Genomic DNA, 23,694 nt, shown 5'->3' with positions numbered 1-23,694 from the left:
TAAAGCCTCTATCTTAAAGAAAGAACAAAATATTATCTTATTTGATTCTCACTTGGTGGCCTGTAGTAGGGAATGAGGTCAAACGTTACATGTGAATAGACAGAAACTGTGAATACGAGTGATTCCCTGGGCTTTTAATGTGTTTTTATAATAGTAATTGGTGATGAATTGTAAAAAGCCGCAGAAAAACCGCCACCACCATGCTTACGGTCCTTTCTGTGTACCGTATAAGATGCACCAAGGAGTTCATTATCATCAATGAATATATTATCTCAATTATCATCATTTCAACAATGCAGATAATATCTAGCCTAAATGCATCTACCTGTGTCTTCATCAAATTCAATTTTCCTAATATAAAGTTGCTGTTGAAGTACAAAATCATAAGAAACTCTAGTCGTTTATTTTCATTAACCTCCCCCTGAAAATATTGTATTTGTAATCTGGATTGTCTGTCCTCGTCTTTAGTCAGGTCATGCTTTTTAAAAACTCTCAGAACCTTTTGATTGTTTAGACACTTCAAAATCTCCCAATTTTGCTGACGGGATTCTGTGATTAATTTTAACGGTCTGGGCATAGCTCGCTAGATAGTACCATTATAAAGTGACATTAGTATGTTATAAAATCTTAAAAGGTAGAAAAAATTCCAACACTTAAAGCAAACTTCATCAATTGCTAGTCTATTTTTATTGCATTACTTAATGACTTATCACAGTAGTTTCAACGTCTATCTATCTATCTATCTATCTCTGTAAAATATTTCAAGTGGCCGCTAGGCCTGTAGAAATAAAATGGTGCATTAGGCATAAAAATAAGATCACAAATAAGCATAGACTTATTTATCTAAGTCTGAAGGATAAAAGTATAAGATCGCTTGGTCTAGTTATAAGAGAATCAGATGTTAAAATTTCATCGCACGGTTAAAAAAAGAGTGTTTCATTGCACTTGTATTGATTGTGTGTCTGATATTGGAGCCTCGAGTAAAATAGGATGAGTTCTTAATTACAAATCTATTAAAATCGACCATTAGGTCTTGGCTTAAAATTTTTTGCAGTGTGCTTTCGTCCTTGATGCGTCTTCTCTCTGCTAAGTACTGCTAATAAAACGTGACGTTTTATTAGCAGTACTTTGCAAAAGGTTGCGGCCAACCGCCTGTACAACCGAGCGCAGTGTAGTTCGCTAACGTAGGGTTAGAAAAGATTAGCGTGAGTGTGAAAATATTTGTAAACCGAACTATCGGGGTTAAAAAGTTCAGACGCCTGGCTAACCGGAAGCGGTACACGACTGCAACGTTGTCTTAGTTTTGCCACGGAGTTAATTTCTGTTTGAACGGTAAGCTCGTCGTAATCTGCGAACAAATCGTTGAGTCTTAATCATTTGATTAAACTTTGATATTCTAGCTATACACGCCGTACGTGTATAAATAAAAGTAAGTGTAAGTTATTTCCTTATCGCCCAAATTTATGAATGTGAACGTAAGATGACTATAATGGCATACCTGCCGTAGATATTTGTGTTTTATAAATAGATAACATGTTGGATACTTACCATTCGTAAATATGGTATGTATTTTAGATGACAACTAGGTTGATCGCGATAGCTGCTTTGCTGGTGGCATCTGTTATGCTAGTGAATGCCGAAGAAGATGTATATGCTAATCTATTGGTATCTAAAGCAGTATTGAACAAATATCTTGTTCAAAACAAAGATATTACTGTCGAGTACAACATTTACAACGTAGGAGACGGGTATGCATTTAAATTATTTTTCACATTTATTAATATTTATTTTATGTATATTTGTATCCGTATCTGCCAGTTATTTTAATGACTGCGTCTTTGGTAAGGTAACTTAATTTTGGCATTTCTATTTTAGGCCTGCATTCGATGTTTTGCTGAGAGATGCTTCATTTGGTCAACTGGCATTTAAGACAATTAGTGGACTGCTTGAAGTGAGATGGGAAAAAATCGCTGCGGGCGCAAATGTTAGTCATGCAGTCGTTTTACAGTCAGTGAGCGCTGGTTACTTCAATTTCACCTCTGCAGACGTTACTTATAAAGCCTCAGAAAACACTGAAACTGTTCAAGTTAGTATAAATTGTTTCACTACCTTTTGAATCATTGAGATGAAACCATTCAAGCAGGTATGTTGTTTAGTTCTTGTTTCTGAATAATAACAGTATTTTCAGAATTGATGCACATCAATGATATACAGCCCCCTCAATGGGGGCTGTATATCATTGATGTACATATAACTTTTATAAGTTAAAACATGACATACAGGTTGGAAAATATTCAAAACCAAGCTCTTCGGTTTATTTTTAGATTGAACCACATAGTTAGCTTTATGAAGTTAAGACAGAATACAAGTATTCCTTCTAATAATGTTCAAATTATTTACCCAGCCAAAGCAAATGGGGTAATAGTAGACACATATGCAGATACATCTAAACACTCTTATCATACAAGAGAGTGTGAGGGTCTGTTTGTGCCTACAATTGAAACTACTGCTCTTTCTGACTTCCCACCACACTGAAGCTTTTTGATTGCGTCAAATGCTGGGGTAACAATATGTTTTACTGGCTACAATAATTTAGTTGCAAATAAAATGAAAAAAGTACAAATGGATAAACATAATAGCAACAGCAAGACATAGTTCTCTAATTCTTTTTACCTCATTCGAAGTTCTTGGTGAAAAAAGTGAGATTAGTCTAGGATATTTTGGTACGTTTTTTTAAAGCAATCCAATTGTAAACCAAATCAAGGAGAGTGCTGTAATTGGAGAAACTATCTCCACATAAAAATAATATACAAAAAATGTTGTGGCAAAACTGTGGAAACTTGAAAGAATTAGCCCAATTGGTGAAAACAGTTTACCTTCACGAATATCTTAGTACTAATAATAGTAATAATATTTTAGTGTTTCTTTTTTGCTAGAAAGATTTATTCGACTGGCAGTTTGACATAATAACTTCAATTTTGACAACCAGTTCATGTAGATTGTATGACTCATTGCTGTAATATGTTTTATTCAAAGCCATGTCCCCACTGTTCTAATGCTAGTTTTTAGTTATTTTCTAAAATTGTTGTTGTAAGGTACATGGAGCTTCGAAATTTGGACAACAGTCAATAATAAATTTAATGGCAAATATTGTAGTCCCACGACCAAACGAGCGGAGCGAAGTGTGGGAGTTTTTATGATAAATGCATGTGCACACAACTTACGAAAATTATTCATCAACAATGAGACGAACCCTCGTCAAGAAATTTCATCAACAAATTTAAGCATCGTTATGTAGAGTCGTTAAAGTATAATAACGATACAAAACACATATAAACCTATTTAAATATGTTACCAAGTCTTTGTAAACTGTCGGTATTATCTTAAAACTTACCCATCTGATCGGATTATACACAAATAGACAGATTAATTTCAACGAAAATCGCCACAAAACACTTGAAAAGCTTGGTTTAATAAAAGTTAAGACCGAAAATTGAAACGCCGAGGGACAGATAATAGAACGATGAAGTCTTGCGCATTTCACGAAAAAATAACGTGCACTTTTCACCAGTCTATAGCATTGTCGAATTGCCGAAGGTTTTGGCAATTAACATAGGAGTACAGAAATCGTTTCATTTTTGCCGATTTCAATTTTTTTTCATTTTCATTCGCCGACACATTTGAATACTTTTCCATTCTAACTGATGTCCAACGCAGTATAAGTAAAGCAAATGACGATGATATTTTTTAACGTTTCTTATGAGATTATTACAATAATTAATTATAAGATTGGATGACTACAGAACAATGACTACGTAGTACAGACTTTCTGAAAATCTAACGCTGTGTAAGTAAAGGCATGACGATGATATTTTTTCTAACGGTTCTAATGAGATTATTGAAATAATTAATTATACGTTTGGATGACTACAGGACAATGACTACGTAGTACAGATTTTCTAAAAATCTATATGAATATAATATAAACAACTATAAACAAAATACAAATAACAAACTAAATATAATATAACAACAAAATATAATATAACAACTTCGTGATATTGTTAGCTATGCCGTTTTGAAATGTAAACAAAATTGTGCATTGGTTTTTTACTATTACTATATAAATAATATTGGTTATTCTAATAATATCAGTGCATTTTACTTCTAATATTGGCCAATATTGCATTTCTTTTTTGCAGGAGGAGAGATATAAACATATAATCTTTTCCTTTCATTATTGCTATTTGTTGTATATAATAACACCCACACCCAGTACATTGTAGTTATCCTATTGCAGTTATCCTATTGCAGTTATCCTATTGCACTGCAGTGCCATTTGACTGCTAATATTGCATTTCTCAACCATCAGTACCCTTTCTTTTTTTTTCCAATATCACTTTGGTCGTGGGCTGTATGACAGTGGAATTCTAGTTATTATGTTCCGTTAACATGCATTCTGTCGGTGTCTAGGAGGTGAGAAGTTCGATGATAGTTACATGTAGACAGAATTGGTTAAATTTTGTAAATTGGTTGTCATTTTTGGGTTCTTTTATGCATAGATGATGCGCTTTACAAATCACATGGAATGTGGTAATAAGTGTTCTTCTTTTTAGATTGGCTATTCATCAGCACCTGGAGAGGGAGGCATTGTCAGCCAGCAGGACTTTGACAGAGTCTTCTCTCCTCATATGGTGAGTTGACTTATAGTATGGGTCTAGTTCAACAATATATATACTAATATGACAATATATATACTAATATGTATACAAAGGTATCAGCTAATGTGTTACACTAGTGATTTGGGACTCGCAGAGAATATCATAGGGTGTGTAAACTACCTTTTTTGTATGACTACAGTTTTTGAGGCTTTTCACCAGTAAAATTTTTTCACTAAAAATTATACCAATTTTCTTATAGATTAAGGTTGAATAATGATATTGATAGACTGTAGTGACAAATAGTGACAAATTTTACATTTTAGCTGTTTTAAATAAATGAATTAGTACAAGACGGTTTATTGCTTGGTATTCGCTATTTATTAAATGTTAATATCGAGTTGCTTTATTTGGGAATTGTCTCCTTTCAGACCATGTTGCTTGTGTCAAAACAAATCAAATACAAATATATACATTTGTAATGTTTGTATGAATGGTAACTCCATCATCTATCATTGATGAAGTCATAACTTCCCACTGCTCTTGATTATACTAGGCGCAGCAGGCTTTGGGATGTGAGCTTGCAGGTTGTGGTGCCTGCTGTCAGTATTTTTGTAATCATTGGCATTGACAAGGATTTATTTTTGGTCAACACCGAGCAGCTTATTTTCATTATCCGTTTCATGTGTCAATTATTTTTCTTCATAAACACAAATAAAGTTATTCAATAGTATTCAGTAGGCTTGAGTATTTCCACAAAATCAGCAGCAGAGGCTAGTCTAGTTGATTAGGACAGTGTTTTGACAAAATGTAGTAAAAGATTCCAGCCTGTATTTGAAGTTGGCAACATTTTGTACGCATTATGTCTGCACTTTAGTGATGTTCACTATATTCAGTAAGTTATCCGCACTCAACGATGTTAAATATGTTTGTAGGCTGACTGGGCAGTTTTTGCTCTGATGACTGTACCAACTCTAGCATTCCCCTATTTCCTTTGGCTACAGAGTCACAAGCAGTACCTAAGCAAGAGCAAGCGTAGTTGAGTGCTTTGAATCAGCACAGTTTTTCACCACATGTGTACATGTATATGATATATATTAGTTCATTGCAAGATAGATACTAGAATGTATATCATAAATTTCTCTCTATGCTCTCTTACCAAATATAGTGAATAACCACCATCAAAAGGCATCGCTTTGTTACTTTTTTCAGCTGTTACTAGATAAGTGTATATCTGCGATATGTAGAAGAAAAAGTTGGTCAGCAAGCCTATGTAATTTAGGTCCTTCCGAACCGTGAGAACCTCAGAAAAGGAATGAGCGGTTACTTCGTCTGCATGTAACATAAGGACAATTTTGTGAACTGTTTGTTCATGCAGTAACAAGCACAAGAATTGGGCAATTTCATCATCTACTATCATAACTGTTAAACATTGCATGACATTAGGTACTATACAACTTGAAGCATTTATGCGACACTTTAAATTTTAGAATGCTCTGGCGAAGATGATTTTGAAAGTTTCACATCTTGCTGAGATCACTCAAATTCTTTGTTCACTTAAATCAATCTACTGACACAGCTAAATGTAAAAATATAAGTCTGATGTGACTATACTTATAAAAATGTTTTGATTATAAATTTAAAAAATATGTTGCAACCTACATACAGATATGAAATGGCATTGACACTTCATGGCCTTTCCATAAACACTAGTTTTCTGATGCAAGAAAATCGCAAGAACATTTTCCGTCTTTCAGATCATACAATGAAATGGACATGGTAACAAATGTAGTTCCCATCATTGTCAGATGGACTGAAACCAGCAGCTACTGGATGGTTTATACAATCCAAAAATTTTAAAGGTTGCTTCAACAAGAGTAGTTAATTTAGTATTTTATAACTTTTAAATGAATCCCAGAGGCCGTCTTCACTTAATCTGCAACTTGCTAACATCTTCGTATGGTATGTTGGACACCAACTTTCCTTTTAGTGGACCCTACAAAAGCATGTTCAACCACTGTTGCAGTCTGGTTAGGCTCGACAACAAATCCTCTGAAAAGCCATATGCTATGATGTAATTACAGGAGCTTATTGTTCTCTGTAGAACTAGGTAACTTAACTACAAGCTAGGGACTAGGTAACCAACCTACAACCAAGTATCTATGTGGGGAGAAATGTAAATTTCTCCCCACATAGATATCTGCATTTACAGAGTAGCGAACTGTCAACACAAAAAAATTTTATGCTTTCAGTTTGTCAGTATTTGTCATCAGCACTCTACTCCTAAAGCACTCTCGGCACCCATAATCACCTTCAGTACCCAAAAGCATTCTCAGCGCCCTTAAATCGACCATAAACCCTCTAATATACTCTCAGCACTCTCAACGCAGCATTCTCCAGCACTCCTCAATCACTTTCAGCACCCCTAAACTGCTCTCACTACCCTAAAGTACATTCAGTACCACTAAAGCACAATCAACCCACCCAAAGAATGAAGCAAAGATAGCAGAGCTTACGTACAGCAGAAATCCGTACATCACATGAAAACCTTTCTTCGTTAAGTTTTAGTAGCTCGGCTTCCTCAGTCCTGAAAGCTCCATTCAAAATAAGGACAGGCTTTCCTAGAAAATGAAAGTTCTATTCAGTAGGAGAAAATACATAAAACCAAAATTCTAAAGAGAGAATTGCTTGTGCTTGTTGAACTACTCGCATTACAATTATATGGACTCATAACATGCACCCACTAAGTTATATACATGTAACTTTGCTTTCAGAAATTGATGACTACATTAGTCTCAACTAAACTACCAAAGAAGTTATATTATCAAACAGGAGGATATAGATAATAGTATGTTTTCAAAATGTCAGAGAACCAGGAATAAAAGACAATAAACCTATGGGCCAGAACACTAATGATCAAGTTTCATGTCTTTAATAAAAATATATTCTTAGACAGTACAAAGGTCTTTATACTCCAGCTCTCATTTCAAGCTACACATTGCTGAGGCTAATATGGAAGCTAGTACAGTATCAATCGAAAAACCTACAGGAAAAGTATTAGCACTAACCTAGAAAAGTTTGTGACCGATTTACCTTTGATACTAAACTATCAAAGGTAAATCAGTCATATGATACTAACTTAAATACACCTAACTTATATATAACTGACATATAACAATACCAGTATGAGAAACTGATCTTTGGTAGATATAACATTAGTAGGAGAAACTAACCTGGACCAGGTAGAACATTAGCTGGAGTTGTTAGCCTAGGAAGATAAAACAATAGTAGCCTACTACAAGTACCTGCTAGCCTAATAGAAACCAAAATAGTTAGAGATAACGTATAGCAGGTAGAACATCAGTAAGAAAAACCAACCATGGGCAGGTAGAATAATAGTCCAAGAAAAAACCAACCTCGGACAGATACAATAATAGTAAGAGAAACTAACCTAGGGCAGGAAGAATAATAGTCTGAGAAACTAACCTAGAGCAGGTAGAACAGTCTCAAGGTGAGTCTGATCCAGCTTTAGTTGCTTGTCAGAATCAAGTAGTTTGACCACAGCCGTGTACTTATCTTTTAATTCTGTCACAACTCCTTTTCTCTTGTGGTACTTCTCTCCGAGTTTTTTTGTTATAATCTTTACCACAATGTCTATGAAAAGACTTAGATTAAGAGGGATAGAAAACAGAAAATTCAATTCATAAAAATCCAACATGTACGTGACTTATGTGTGATTGGCTTTTCAAAACATCATTGTCGGACTGATAAAACTTTTGAAATGCTGAATTAGTTGGCATCATCTGTATTGCAATCAATATATATGTCTCATAGTTTGCCATCTGTCCTTCAGTTTGTCCAGCTATAACTATTACAATCTTGAATATAAATTCCGCATTCCGGTGAATGTAAACTCACGGAGATTGCGACCGCAAGTTTTTTATCCACACGCTCTACTACTGAGCTATGCAAGGCATATTGATCAAAGACATTATCATATACCCTATAGCGTATGAACATGCGAAATGATGTATTATTTGAAATTCAACGAATTCTATTAGCTCTATGAAACACGATACTTTTTCGCATTTTTGTGAACTTCTATTTTTGGTTTTTTGTACAGTTCAATTGCTAAATCACGGTGAAGGTCAATACTTTTCACGCGGACAATTGCATTATCTCGAGGGGGAATGGCCTCTACGTTCTCTCATCGTTCGATCAGACAAAAGCAGTCCGATATCCCATTTTTACGTTTGTACCAGTGTCAAGAGGTACCAGTATCATCGTATTCAAAGTTTTGGTGGATAGCTTCTGGTGGAACAGTAAGCTTTTTACACACACACTTTTATGCACTAATTGTTATTATTAATTAACAATAGTTAACATATTCAGGATGTCTATTTTGTTTTCTCAGTTTGTATTAATTGTATAATTACCGAATCATCTTTTATTGTAATCGTAGCAAAACCGACTTAATTTAACTATTACTTGCTAATTATTTCACATTTACATCTAACCCTTTTTATAATCATTTTATTTTTTTAAATTTATTTGTTATTTATTATTCAAAATCTTTATTTTGTTTTCTCAGTTCGTATTAATTGTATCAATACCGAATCATCTTTTATTGTAATCGTAGCAAAAAAGACTTCATTTAGCTATTATTTACAAAATATTTCACACTTACATTTAAACCCTTTTATATTTGTTTTATTTTTTATTTGATCTGCACAAAACATTTTCCTCAGATGAAGTTTTAAAGTTACAGTTGTTTGACAATGTTTGCAAACCATTACAGTTGTTTTTATTTTCTCTCTTAAATCACTTCAACTACAAAAAACACTTCTCTCATGATATGTAGTTTGAAAGTTAGAATGGGAAATGTTGTTATATGTTAAATACAAATAAGTTTTCTGACCAAAAACCTTTTTATTACCCGGGCAACACAGCTAGTCTTAACTAAAATAAAAGCCATGTTTGTAAAATTCGAAGCCACGCTAAAAGCGTTAGGAAAAAAGATTACCCAGCACAGGAATTGAACCCAGATCATTGGTTTTGAGAGCAAGAGCACTACCCCACTCAACCACCATTCCATATCCAAAGTAATTGTGCGCATACTTAATACACACGGCGATCTCTCATGACGCATAATAGTAGCATAGTATATAGCATACTAGTAGCATAGTATATAGCATACTAGTAGCATAGTATATAGCATACTAGTAGCATAGTATATAGCATACTAGTAGCATAGTATATAGCATACTAGTAATAATAAAAATCCTACACAAACATTGTGCATGGTAATGTTTTTGGATATAATCAGTACACTATTGGAAAACAGCCTTTCTAATACGAACTCGCATGCACTGTAGAAATCCCCACTTCTCACCTGGAAACAACCAATAGTCCTTTTTTGCTGTTTGTTCGTGAATCTTCTTTTTCTTCTGCTCCTCCATCTACACGAATTAACAAAAATTATTTTACAAATCAGCCAAGCAGTTGTAGATTATACGAGGGCGAGTTGATAAGTAAAGATAATTTTACAATAAGTCAAGTTGTAGTTGAGTTAGATACTTTATTTTTATTTTTCAACATAATTGCCAGACAAGTCAACACATTTCTGCCATCTTGGTACCAGCTTCTTGATCCCATCTGCATAAAATTCTGCAGATTGCCTTCGTAACCATTCGCTCACAGTAGTTGAGTGTGTTCACTCACACCTTTGAGTACCCAAGATCTTCATGAAGAATGGAATGCACTGTTCCAATGGAGATGCTCAATGATTCAGCAATTTCCTCTCCCTTTATCCTCCTGTCTGCTCTGACAAGCTTGTCCACAGCCTCCAAATCGAATGGTGTGGCTGCCTCTTTTGGCCTGCCTGACCTTGGTTCATCCTCAATAGAGGTCCTTCCTTCCTTAAAACTGCTAGCCCATTTGAAAACTCTGTTTTGGTTTAAACAACTCTATCCATATTGAGCTTTCATTCTCCTATAAATGTCACTTGGTCTGACTCCTTCACTTGACAAAAATCTTATTACAGCTCTCTGTTCAACATGTGAGCAAATTTCAAGAGGGGCAGCCATTTTGAAATAGTCTCCAAAAAAATTTATAATCTCAAAGTTATTGAAAATGATTACAGTGTGAAGGCAACACCTAAAAGAATCTACCTCCAAAAAATTATGCATGTATCACAATAATATTTTAACTTATAAGGAAATTATCTTTACTTATCGAATCGCCCTCGTATGTAGCATGTAATTAGGAGAATTAAAGTTTTAACTCGCAAGCAATATGACAACATCACAAAAAGGGTGCAATCTTTAAGATTAAAATTATATAACTTGATTATATTTAAGTTGATTATAGTGAGCTCTAAAGTGCAGGCGTATGAAAAGTTCTGAAAATTATAGTGCCGCTCCATACTTTTGCACTTGACTGAGTGTAGTATATCTTTATTGTATCAATTGTATAGTAGTTGTATATTCCCAGGTATATTTGGTAAATCTGCTACATACACATTACCTATCTGTTCTGTAATTTGTCTGTATATACAATGTAACTTGTACTTGTTGCATGCATCTTGTACACCTAGTACATACAGTATATTGCCTCTAAGAAGGGTCTCTTTTTGTCACTATTGCGCATGTAATGTTGAAAGGCCTTGTTTTTAAATGGTATAAGACAGCGAATTGCATACATACATACTGTCACATAACCATCTCATATATTCACCTCCATTATTTCATCCAGAGCACTTTTTCTCTTTACTCCAGACTCCTTCTTTATTGGCTTCTTGACTTTAATAGCGACTAGAGGATTCGCCGTAGCAGGTCTGTTCATTAAACAAAATAGACCTATATATATATATTATATATATATTTGGAGGTGAATATGTTTACCATGGTCAACAGACAACAAACCATCAACAAACCTGCTGGCTCATTGGTTACAGATTAAAACAATTGGTCACGAAGTAAGCCTGCTAGACACAGCACAGAAAGCTGCCTACATGTTGCATCACAGACCATACACTTGGTTTATCGCAGACCAAACGCTTAGGGCCTAAGTGTTTGGTCTGCGATAAACCAAGTGTATGGTCTGTGATCGCCTAAGTCTTAAGCGATCACAGACCATACACTTGAGCCATAACAGACCTAACACTTGGGTCATCACAGACCTAATACTTGGGTCATCGCAGACCTAACACTTCAGCCATCAAAAGGTAAAGGCTCAACACTACAGAGATAACATAACTCCCAGCTTGTTATTTGATAATCTAAAAATTGCCAACTTTAAGATGGGACTAAGTAAAGTGGTAAGGAGTGTCGCAGTCTCATTTTAGTGATTTTTAAAAGGCCCACGCTGAGAAGAAATGACCAGAAGCCCAACAATGTCTTTCTGGTCAAAATAATTGATGTTCACACCCCTAATCCCAAAGAGGAATAACCTATCATTTCACAAGAGAAGAAATTGACCACATTGACAGGAAGCACATAAAAACACATGTTCGTGTATTACAACTATTGTCACTCTTATTTGAAGTTTAACTACAAACCTGATTGAAGTTTAGTGAAATAATTTTCAGCAGTCTGATCTGAATAAAGACTAGTGTGATCACGGGTTTACATTTGAGCTTTAGGTGAAATATTAATTGTTATATGAAGGCTGTGTTACATGTAATGACGGAGAGTCAGAATGCACACATGTACACGTATAAGGTAGGTATGATCTACTTACTTATTTGAAGTGGTCCCTGTCTTACTCGTTTCGCCCATGGCAAACGTAACTAAAAGTAATAAAATAAAAATTGCTCACATTCACAACCAAAAAAAGAAGACCAGTTCATTAAATCGAATAACAATATTAAAAAGTATCACGAGATCTCTAGGCTAACAGATGTACATAGAATGCCTGTCTGGAGAACCTCCAATTCTCCAGACAGGCATTCTACCCATTACACTATGCCTCCAGCTGGCAATATCTACTAATAATTGTGCACATATTTATTACATAGGTTAAAACACTCATGATAAAAGCGCTTGGGGAAATACTATTAGGTGCTACAAGCTTAGCTTATTAGCTGTTACAAATGTCTGCCACACAATCAGCATTCAATATGTCTGTCTATGTTAACAGATAGATGCATAAGCACTACATACCAGTTTTGAATTTAATGAAGGCGGAACAAACAATTACATTTACTATTTTACATGTAATAGAAATATCATTGTGAATGAATACACTAACAAAACAAGGGTTCATGTTAATAAAAATAAAACCAATGAGCCAGCCAATGACAGCTACAAGCGCATATAATAGCTGACCTTTGTCATCATCATCACTCCTAGCGAGCTCTGTAGGCAGCGTCTCTGCCGATCCTTGCGCACTCTCCCTACCCTTCTCAACTTGAGACTACATAAAAGAAACCTACAAACTATCGGTATGGATGAATATAAAGTGCAAGCACAGGCTAGTATTTATCTCATTTTGTGAAATTCTTACTCATGACAAATTATTCACTAGCATGATAATTTTTCTTGGTGCGTGATTTGCAGCAAAAGTTTTGCTACATAACTATATATAGCAAGAGTTCTCTCACACATATACAAGTATGTATAGCAAGAGCTCTCATAGACATATATAGCAGGAGTTCTTTTACACATGAAGACGATTTATTTAAAACCTCTGATATTTTAACTATTGATAAATTGCATAAATATAAGTTGCTTATTCAAGCCCATAAATTATTTTACTCAAAATGTGATCCAGCACTACCATTTTATAATACTCGTCATCAATTACTTTCTCTTCCCGTACCTAATCATCTAACTTTAGCCGGTCAACGATCCTCAAACTTTGCAACACCTGCGCTGTGGAATCGACTACCTAATTCAATAAGATCAATAAAATGTCTCGGTAAATATAAGGTGGAACTGAGGCACCATCTCCAGTCTGGAGAGTGAGTGTTACGGTCTGGTTTTTGTGCTGCTGACTCGGGCTCGCGTACCACTGGCTTTGCCATTTCGCAATGGGCCCCATCATCATTTCTTACTTATTGTTATTTTTTCACGCATTGGTTAATTATATTTTGTCTCGAGTATTAATTCAATTGTGTAATCTTTAAAGGTGAAATAAAACACACACACACACACACACACACACACACACACACACACACACACACACACACACACACACACACACACACACACACACACACACACACACACACACACACACACACACACACACACACACACACACACACACACACACACACACACACACACACACACACACACACACACACACACACACACACACACACACACACACACACACACACACACACACACACACACACACACACACACACACACACACACACACACACACACACACACACACACACACACACACACACACACACACACACACACACACACACACACACACACACACACACACACACACACACACACACACACACACACACACACACACACACACACACACACACACACACACACACACACACACACACACACACACACACACACACACACACACACACACACACACACACACACACACACACACACACACACACACACACACACACACACACACACACACACACACACACACACACACACACACACACACACACACACACACACACACACACACACACACACACACACACACACACACACACACACACACACACACACACACACACACACACACACACACACACACACACACACACACACACACACACACACACACACACACACACACACACACACACACACACACACACACACACACACACACACACACACACACACACACACACACACACACACACACACACACACACACACACACACACACACACACATATATGTATAGCAAGAGCTCTCATAGACATATATAGCAGGAGTTTTGGTATACAGAACTCCTACGGACGGGTCAATGCATTTTGCTATTATGCTAGAATTGCTTTTTTAGCGCAATTTTACACATACCATTCTTTACAGAATTCCTTCAGATTGATGATGTTTCAGTGCCTCTAAATACAATTATGATGAAACCACATTGCGCATAACTACGCATGATTTTACCTGAATAAAGGCCGCCATACGCTCTTCATCATCCTGGTCATGTTTTTCTCTATTTTTCAAAGCCTCCATCTTCCTCAAAGTCTCTGGATCTCTGTCAACGTATTGGATGAACCAACCCTTTTCTGTCTCATCAACAACACACAGTCCTGCAGAGAGATTGACAACAGAAAGATAATCGCGTTATATACACATACTGTGAACAAACATGCGCTGTTGAAGCCAGCTGATATACATGGAAATATGCCTGTTGAACACCTGCCAGTTTAAGGAATGTGAAAGAGATGATGTGAACGAGAATGTTTGTCACAAAAAAATGTGTTCTTAGCCGATACAGTATGAGTTAATTACAGACAAACAGAATATTTCTTACAATATAGATTAACATGCTCCTGAAGCAAATATAATAGCAGAAAGATTAAAATAATAGCTTTGCCAGCAGTCGACAACACACACCTACGCTCGAAGTAATTTTTCAACAAATCTTTGTCAATGATTGGCCAATGTGCGACAGAACTGCAGTTTTTCGATACTTATTACATTACATTACAAAAATGTTCTTAATGAGAAACACTGAGAAAAATATATGATAATTATACATTAATAATGCACAAATTTGCAAAATCAAGTGTATATAATTTACAGAAACTTTAATACATTTACATGTTAAAACTGTTGCACAAATGAAAGAGAATGAGGCGCCGTCAAAATAGCTAAGACTTGCAGAGAAGTTTACCATCTTAATTAATTGAATAGAAAAATAGGAAAGCTATTCTTGTATTCAATTCATCAACTCTCTGTTACCCTATTGGATGATCTAACTTTTTTCTGTCTCATCCACAACCCAGTGTCCTGCAGTCTACTACAGATATGTAAGTAATCAATCAGTTGATGTAAGTAATTAAGTTTATGTAATGAAATGTTACAGTTAATTACATAAACTGTAAATGTAATAACTAGTTAAATTTTGAAGCGTGGACGATCATAGTAAACAGTAAAACACTTGTCGGACCACCCAGCTTAGCCTGAGCATATAAACTACCTATAATGATATAACTGACCAATTTATTAAAAAAGCATTAGGTTTACATGTTTGTCTCAGAAACTATTGTTCTATTTTGAGAATAGCCTAAGAGAATGGTTTGAATTCAATTCACTGTATTTTGAGCTTATGTTTGTAACTCCTGAGCAAATTATTTAATGTGTGGATGGTTTTACTTGAATAATCAAAAAAAAACTTTACTCATGCATTTGATGGCTGACATGGATAACCATGTTAAACTTAGGTCCCCCTTATTTTCTCATATGGACAGCTGACAAGATGCGCTTGTAAAACATTCCTCATGATCCTTTACATGAAGAGACACTTTTTTAGTGACATTTCAGAATGGTTGACTTCAAAATAATTCTGCGAACAGGATATAATAAACTTTCATTTGCTAAGTTTTGATGAGGCAACGATGTATCAAAAAGTGAGTTGTACCGTAATGCCATCAATGCAATGATGTTCCTTACACAAATATTCTGAATATGCTTGTAGCAGAACCAAGGATCAATGATGAAACAGCTTTAATACTAAAGAATCACAGAAACTAAAACTCTAAAGGTATAAACACACTAGGCGATATTTAGAGCGATATCGCGCTGCGTGGCGCTAATCTGCGCTAGAATTCACCCAGCGTGCTCATGCAGAGCGATAACGCTAGACTTTCTCTGCACAACTTTATCGCTAGCGAGATGCATTTCGATTGGTTGGATTTTACCAGAATGCAATTTTATGGCGGGTAATTATTTCTCATCAATGTTCACCAACGTACAGCAGCGACAATTTGCTATTTTGTTAATATTGAAACATCTTCAGAACGAGCACTGAATTGTTCATAAAATTTAATAATAGCACTCCCAGTCATGTGCACCATAACAAACAAAAATTACAAAAAATCCAAGGTGAAAACCAACATTTGGAGTCAATCGTTGCGCAGGTTGACCATCTTGAGAACGGTAAATATTTAATACACTAGGCCTAAATATAAAAAACCACTACAAAATAAAATATGTACAAAAATAGTGAAAAATATTACAGTTAAAAATGCAATAATCGTTTTTCTTATGTCTCTTGTAGTGTAGGCAGTGTACAATCCGTGAAAGTGAGATAGGTTTAATAACAAATGCGTAAGTTGTTTACGTTGTCGCCTAGACGGCGCCATATTGACTGACCTAAATTTATTAACAACTCCGAAGAAACTAATGATACGGAATTTTATTGGCAGTTTGTGGGCGTGCCCATTATATCGCTTGCTAGTGAATCGCTCAAGTGTGTTTATGCACACGCTAGCGATATCTCCGCCCTCCTCATGACGCTCGCGATAAAATCGCCTAGTGTGTTTACATCTTTAGATGCTATGATCGAACAGTTCCTCAGCATGACTCAGTCGAAAGACGATAGTTAGTACACCATGATGCGATACCTGATTATTTTTACACAAGGACAGATTGTATCTCTGATGTAGTACTGTCTAGTGCCTCATGACAACTTCATGAATATAGTGGTTAAAACTTTATATTAGCTGAACTACCTTCTCGACCAAGCCATTTAATAAACTCAGTAAGGGTCTCCCACTGGGTGGAGTTCATGTGTACATGGTCTCTGTCATTTATATACTCCTGGTACACCTGGTTAGCCTTCACCCTCTTTGTACCAAACTGCCGACGCAAAAGGTCCAAGTATCCATCTCTGAACTCTCTAAAAATCAGCTTGTTGTTACATTAGAAGAAGGAAGGCATGTAAATACTCAGGTGATGCGGAAACCCGAGTGAAAACCATCGCATTGTTGCTTGGAAAACAATAGTTAATTGATAAAATTATGCGGACATCGATATATAAATCTCAGAGTTTGTCATTTGTCATCCAAATGCCCAGTTATAGCGATAAAGTTTTAGGGACACAAAATTCCGCTTGGCCCTGGATTTGAACTCAGACCCTCCAGTTTTTTAGACAGGCGTACTACCTACTACACTAGTTGGCAATAACTACTAATAATTGTGTACATATTTATTACATCTATGTAACTTAATGTAATTATGTAGTTTAATCTATAGACTAAAATACTCGCAGCGCTTGGGAAAAATACTATTAGGTGCTACTAGCTTAGCTCATTAGCTACCAGATGCATCAGAGATCACGATAAAGATTATTAAGCTGGCTTCAGCCACAGCTATGATTATAGAAAAGATTTAGACTGGTTCATGTTACTGGTTCAAGTTACTCAACTTTACTGAACAATTATTTTATCCCCCATGCAATGCTGGACGTTCAGTAATCTTCAATATGATAGAAAACCTATATCAGCTGCTAAAAATGGATAAGATTTTTTTACTGATGTTCAAGTTTTGTATAAATATTGAATTTTGCAAAATCAAAATTCAATAAAAGTTTATTCATGTTAACCCGTAAATCTGACATACACAATCAAACCCACATTTACACCTGCCTTAGCATATAATTTTTCCAACATTCGACACAAATCCAGCAAATACTCGACACGACAACCAATTTCATTAATTTAATTTATTTAATTCTTAAATTTTGCTTTTCACGTCATTATATATATAAATTATTTATTTTATGTATAGTTTCCTGTTGTATTTATAAACGAGTTATCATAAGCTTTTGAACTGCTAAATGAATAAAACTAATTAAAATATATTCTTACAGAAAAACTTGCTTCTACATACACTGGTTGTAACATACAATTTAGATCTCAAAATGTATCAATTTTTGTATGAAGTGTGGACAGGTTAAAGTATATTTTACAAACAGTCAACTATAGAAATCGTAGTGTGCCTTATGCCAATGTAGACATTGATTTCTTGCACTATAAAATGATCATCCCTCAGGAATTTACAGTGTGAACACCAATTATTGCGACTAAAAACACAAGTGCTATCGGTCAGTCGCTCTCAATTTGAATCGTTTAAAAATGACCCATAAGAGAAGGCAACATGATGTACCGCAAGGACTGTATACTTCCAGCTCAGTTACTAGGAATAAGAAGGGGCGGCAAAGGAAATAAGATGATTAAGATTGGTTATAATTCTATCTTACTGTGAATAAGTTCCGAGAAAGTCATCAGGGTTGTCTGCGAATAGCAGTAGTTGTCGTTGATGTGACTCTGACATTGTGTGACATTTGAAACCATTCTAAAAAGTAGTTGAAATGGTAAGACGAATGGCTCTAATTTAACAAAACCATTGAACACAAACATCAAACCACTGAACAATTAACACATGGTTAAAAGTAGGAAATGCTGAATTTAAAATAAGCAGAGCAATCACAAGGAGGTCAGAAGAATTCTTGGTGATTGGATACTCTGTTCATTTTAAGCAGATTTATTGCAGAATGGTAAGTTAGCGTGCCTAACTATCAGCAATTATCTACTCTCCAAGATTCTATGTTACTAGATTTTCCATGATTACGCTCTATGATTACTATGTTACAGGTATCAAAGGTTGTTACAAAATTATATAAAATTTCGTACAATTATTTGTTCGCAAATAATACATAGTAAAAATATTTCAGTAGGAACAAAAGTAAGTAAATGGTGTTACCTCATCCCTGCATTGCTTTTGACACATCTGACAGTACCATCTCAGCTTTTGTAAACCCTTAGATTTAATTCTGTTAGCGATGGCTTTTGGAGTTAAAAAGCCCCCACTCTTTCCATCTTTACCCATATTTGTCAGCTATATCTACAATTGAAACAATATGTCATATTTACATATAAAACCATAAGAAAACCGTCATATTCACAAATAGAACTAAGAAAAATGCCTTCAATCATCCTTCACTTGCAATGTTCCAGTACAAGTATCCTCGAATAATAGACAATGCTTATTACATGATCTTTCCACTGAGTTCATTTGATTGATTTAAGTAAATTATTTAAATGCCTGCTGAGGAGACGACCAATAGGGCAGTGATACTTTCATTTTTCCTCTTTCTTTAAGACTTGAAACCTCTGAGTGTTTAGTCAGTTGCGGATTAAAACGACTAATAACTAGAAAGGCTGAAACTGAATAGATCTGAATTTTTCAGCCCATCAAATTGAGGGCTAATAATAATGAATGATGTAATCTTAACAATAGTTGTATGTAATTAATAAACTCAACCAAGGAAACCAACAATATGAACATACAAGAACAAATCTGGAATTGAAACGACATTTACAACAAAAATAAAAACTAGCATGGCGTACAAATAAATTAAAAAAAATTGGGGACTATAAGTTCTTTGCATGCCAATGTGACATTAAACATTCTATTAAAATATTGTATAGCACAACTTTTGAGTTGGTAACCCCATAGACTAGTTAGCAAGTGTCTAATGTTTTTCATGATGAGGTAATCTCATCAAGAAATGTTATTTAGGCATACTGCATTAATGGGGCACTGCAATTCCAACGTCAAGATGGTTCATTTCACATTACACTATCATATCTACTGAAGCTGCTTTCGATTAATGTTGCTCACTCTATACAAGTATGTATATTTAAACAAATTACAAATGCTTTTAGTAACTCCCAATATTTTAGAGCAATGGATCTTCATCAATTTTAAAATTTGCCTGAGATAGTGAACCTAACACTCATAGCTTAAAGATATTGCTATAACAAAATTTGTAATTTTGGGATATCTAAAAGTAGAAAACACTCTGATATATTACAGAGTGTTTTCTACTTATTAGATAAGCAATGCTGGTGTAAACAGTATAGCCGATACCTAATTAGTATATACAAAACTGTAAAAAAAATCAATGTTATTTTGGAGTTTTAGGTTATAAAATTTGATAGGAAGCCGTAACGTCTTTGCTTTAAAGCGATTATATGCTACTTTAATGGCCAAGGTTATTTTTCTTGCAATGACAACAGGTGATTGCAACAAAGTGATTTAGAGTGTCCTATCGTCTCAGAGGTATTCAGAAGCAACACAAGGCTGCAGTAAGCTGAAACATTAACTTTACAGTAGTAAGCAAATAAAACACTTTCAGATTCCAGTGCACAAGAATGTTCTAAAACTTCAGAGGTATTCAAATGTATTACTATATACATGCGTATATATATCAGGGCTGCATTGTTCATTTTTAGGATGCCTCTGCCAATATATTGAGTAGGACCCTTAGGCAACTTGTGAGGGCTGCAGTAGACCCGAGCGGCCAGCGGGGCGGGTTTGGAAGGGGTGCAACGCCCTCCCGAATATCGAAAAAAATTTTACAGAACACACACAAGAAACCTTATCTGAGAGCAGTTTTAATTGTATTATTGCAACTTATACAAGCAAGGATAATACTATAAAAATTTCTCAAAAATCATCAAGAATGCTGTGTATCACCTTCCGTACGAATTATTGAATACATGTCATGTGGTATGTAAACTTGTGCCAGGGGTAAGAAAGAAAAATATTATGATTATTGATTAAGATTTGATAATAAACTCTAAAAAGCAAATCTATAAATAAAAGACTAAAGATTATTTAAAATTGAATATTAGAAGGTTTGCGATTCTGCTGAGAAAAAAATAATGTTAGAACAATGAAGCTGATTTGAGCTATCTAGATCTATAACAAGAGCACCAGTCACTGAGTGACTCAAAGTTCAACGTGATGTTGAATGACGAGCTCTATCCTGAAGATTATTTAAATTTGAAGATGGTTGATTTTGTGAATTTAACAAAGTTAGAGATTCTTCTCACGCCTTGGGTGATCAGGCTTGGTGCTAATGGTACTACCCCCTTACCCAAGGATAAACAGGTTCAACAAGTGAGCATAAAATAAAAACTATACAAAAAATATTTCCATACAATAATAAATAACAATATAGCTCACTAAACAAACAAATTATAGACATATAATATGTGACTAGAGCTTGTCAAGCAGATATTAAAAAAAGAAAAACACAAAATTACGAAAGGTTTAAATCGGCTGTTACATGTATGCAGTCTCAGAAAATCCTGAGTTGAATTCCATGCAATGAAGTAGATGTTTTTACGTAAAGAAAGTAAAAGAATTAGCAGGCATACTCGATATATGAGCAGTAAGAAGAAAGCTCGCGGCAAATTTCTTTTTTTCTTGAAAGTTTCAAGATAGTTCTAAACACGTCTGCTTCACGCAGCGTCGATATAAAAAATATAATAATAAAGAAAACATTTCAAACATCTTTTGCAAATTGTAATCAGCCAAGTGACTATCGTCAAAATATTTCGTAAAACTGCAATAAGGCTAGTAAAGCCAACCAAGAATTATTCTACACGATCCCGTAAGTAATTGCCTTCCCATAACTATCAAAATGATGATCTTAAGTAAAAGTATATGTTTTAGAAGTCTAGAATTTATGGTAGTCGTCAAAATCAAAACTCTTCGTCAGTTCAACAGCGTCTAGCGCATTAAAACTTGATCATTATCATTAAATATGTGAATCCAGAACGGACAAAACCGAAGTCTGAGCAGTAAACAATGTTGTCGAAATGGATTCGCTAGGTTTGCAACCACTAAGTAATATTCTGAAAACGGGCGGTGCACGATACGTTCGCACCTTTCGTCCGAACATTGTCGACACTAAACAACAAGAAAATCACCGTTTGGCCGTTATGGTTGCTGAAATTTTGCCTCTGCACAGCAGAGGCTGCCGCATAGAACAATACGGCCCTGATATATATAACGGTTATTTGTTTGTTCAACATTCGAGAACAGTCTTTTATAAATACATATACTGACAATAAAATTGGTTACAAAAACCAAATAAAGCTAACTCTAAAAATACAATGTTCGTATGATACTATTCGGTAGCTATCTTAAAATGGTAGTTTTGTTTACAATCGTAAAAAGTTCGATTTTGTAAAAAACCTTTCGTCGTTTCGACTAAACGTAATCTAACTTCATTTTCGTATATCTTGAAATAGAGAAACTAGCTTCGCTATTACATGACGTTTGATTAGCTGAAAAAGTTTACTGGTTTTTTAACGCTTTTGTAACAAGTTGGTCCAACTCTCATTTGATAGATCGTCGACATTACTAGCTTGGTGTTTCAGAGAAAGAATGGTTCGGACGAAGTGAAGTCGACGTTTTTTGTCGACTTGTATTTTGGCCAAGGCGATTGTACCTACATATTAAGCAATGATAAACATAGTCGCATGGGATGCGCAATACTACCGCCAAGGCATGCCTTGCAGGGTCCTTGCACAAGTCTACTAGCTGTCGCATTATGTTTGCAACTGTATGCATACATCTCACTGAAAATTCTTTAGTGTTCAGTATGCTCAATAAATTTAAAATTAGGGTTTATTCTCATCGCTTCAATGATATAGCAAGTATGAATAACCTGATAACTTATAGCTCCTTTGAATAGGGAGTTGCTATTCCTGAACTTCTGAGAGTATCTCCAGATTGTTAGTGATGTGCATTGTATCTTTCTCACTAGCACTGCAATAACTCTTGAGCTAATAATATTGAAGATAAGGTAATTTAACAGGTGTTCTGGTATCACATTTCGTAAAAGCATATCCATCACGGCTATAGTTTTGCCGAGGCTAACGATTCTGCCGGCCGGCACTACTAGCTACAATCTAGTAACCAGGCCTGCCAATTCTCACGCATTGGGCGTGAAACTCACGCAATCACACCAAAGAAAAAGTGGAAATGCGTGAGATTTTTGCCCCAATTTCCACAATTTTATATATAGATACTATCATTGATACATCAATTGCCCCAAAACCAAATCTCAAGCATTGCCCCACTCTTGGGTTGGCAAGCATGCTAGTAACTCCATAAGTTTTTTAAACCTTCATGGATGAAGTTTGCTGTAATTACTGGCCAGCAATTTTTCAATACCTAGCAGGTAAATTCTAGAAGTGCTA

General features: G+C 35.3%; 2 protein-coding genes across 4 annotated transcripts; one reads left to right on the top strand and one right to left on the bottom strand.

Annotated features, from left to right (window-relative positions):
- The first annotated feature begins 1,262 nt into the window (after window positions 1-1,262).
- On the top strand, window positions 1,263-5,845 carry LOC137385619 (translocon-associated protein subunit beta-like). 3 transcript variants are annotated; one of them, XM_068072118.1, is made up of 5 exons: window positions 1,263-1,332; window positions 1,576-1,748; window positions 1,876-2,086; window positions 4,617-4,694; window positions 5,594-5,845. In XM_068072118.1, exons 2-5 carry the CDS (start codon window positions 1,576-1,578, stop codon window positions 5,699-5,701), a joined length of 570 nt encoding a protein of 189 aa, XP_067928219.1. In that variant the 5' UTR covers window positions 1,263-1,332; the 3' UTR covers window positions 5,702-5,845. The 3 variants fall into 3 exon arrangements, with proteins under 3 accessions (XP_067928219.1, XP_067928217.1, XP_067928218.1); XM_068072116.1 differs by having other exon boundaries at window positions 1,277-1,429; XM_068072117.1 differs by having other exon boundaries at window positions 1,283-1,435.
- An 86-nt stretch (window positions 5,846-5,931) lies between these two features.
- LOC137385618 (DNA/RNA-binding protein KIN17-like) lies at window positions 5,932-22,710 on the bottom strand. The gene is made up of 12 exons (XM_068072115.1): window positions 22,685-22,710; window positions 19,397-19,537; window positions 18,894-18,988; window positions 17,365-17,531; window positions 14,792-14,937; window positions 12,986-13,073; window positions 12,399-12,447; window positions 11,394-11,493; window positions 10,051-10,117; window positions 8,145-8,312; window positions 7,179-7,279; window positions 5,932-6,654 (listed from the first exon to the last, which is right to left on the bottom strand). The coding sequence occupies exons 2-12, from the start codon at window positions 19,520-19,522 to the stop codon at window positions 6,586-6,588; spliced, it is 1,176 nt and encodes a 391-aa protein (XP_067928216.1). The 5' UTR covers window positions 19,523-19,537; window positions 22,685-22,710; the 3' UTR covers window positions 5,932-6,585.
- Window positions 22,711-23,694: the final 984 nt, after the last annotated feature.

The sequence above is a fragment of the Watersipora subatra genome, chromosome 1, assembly GCF_963576615.1.
Source record: "Watersipora subatra chromosome 1, tzWatSuba1.1, whole genome shotgun sequence".
Classification (NCBI taxonomy): domain Eukaryota; kingdom Metazoa; phylum Bryozoa; class Gymnolaemata; order Cheilostomatida; family Watersiporidae; genus Watersipora; species Watersipora subatra.
The sequence above is the reverse complement of the archived record's forward strand: the minus strand, read 5'-3'. Positions and strand labels throughout refer to the sequence as shown.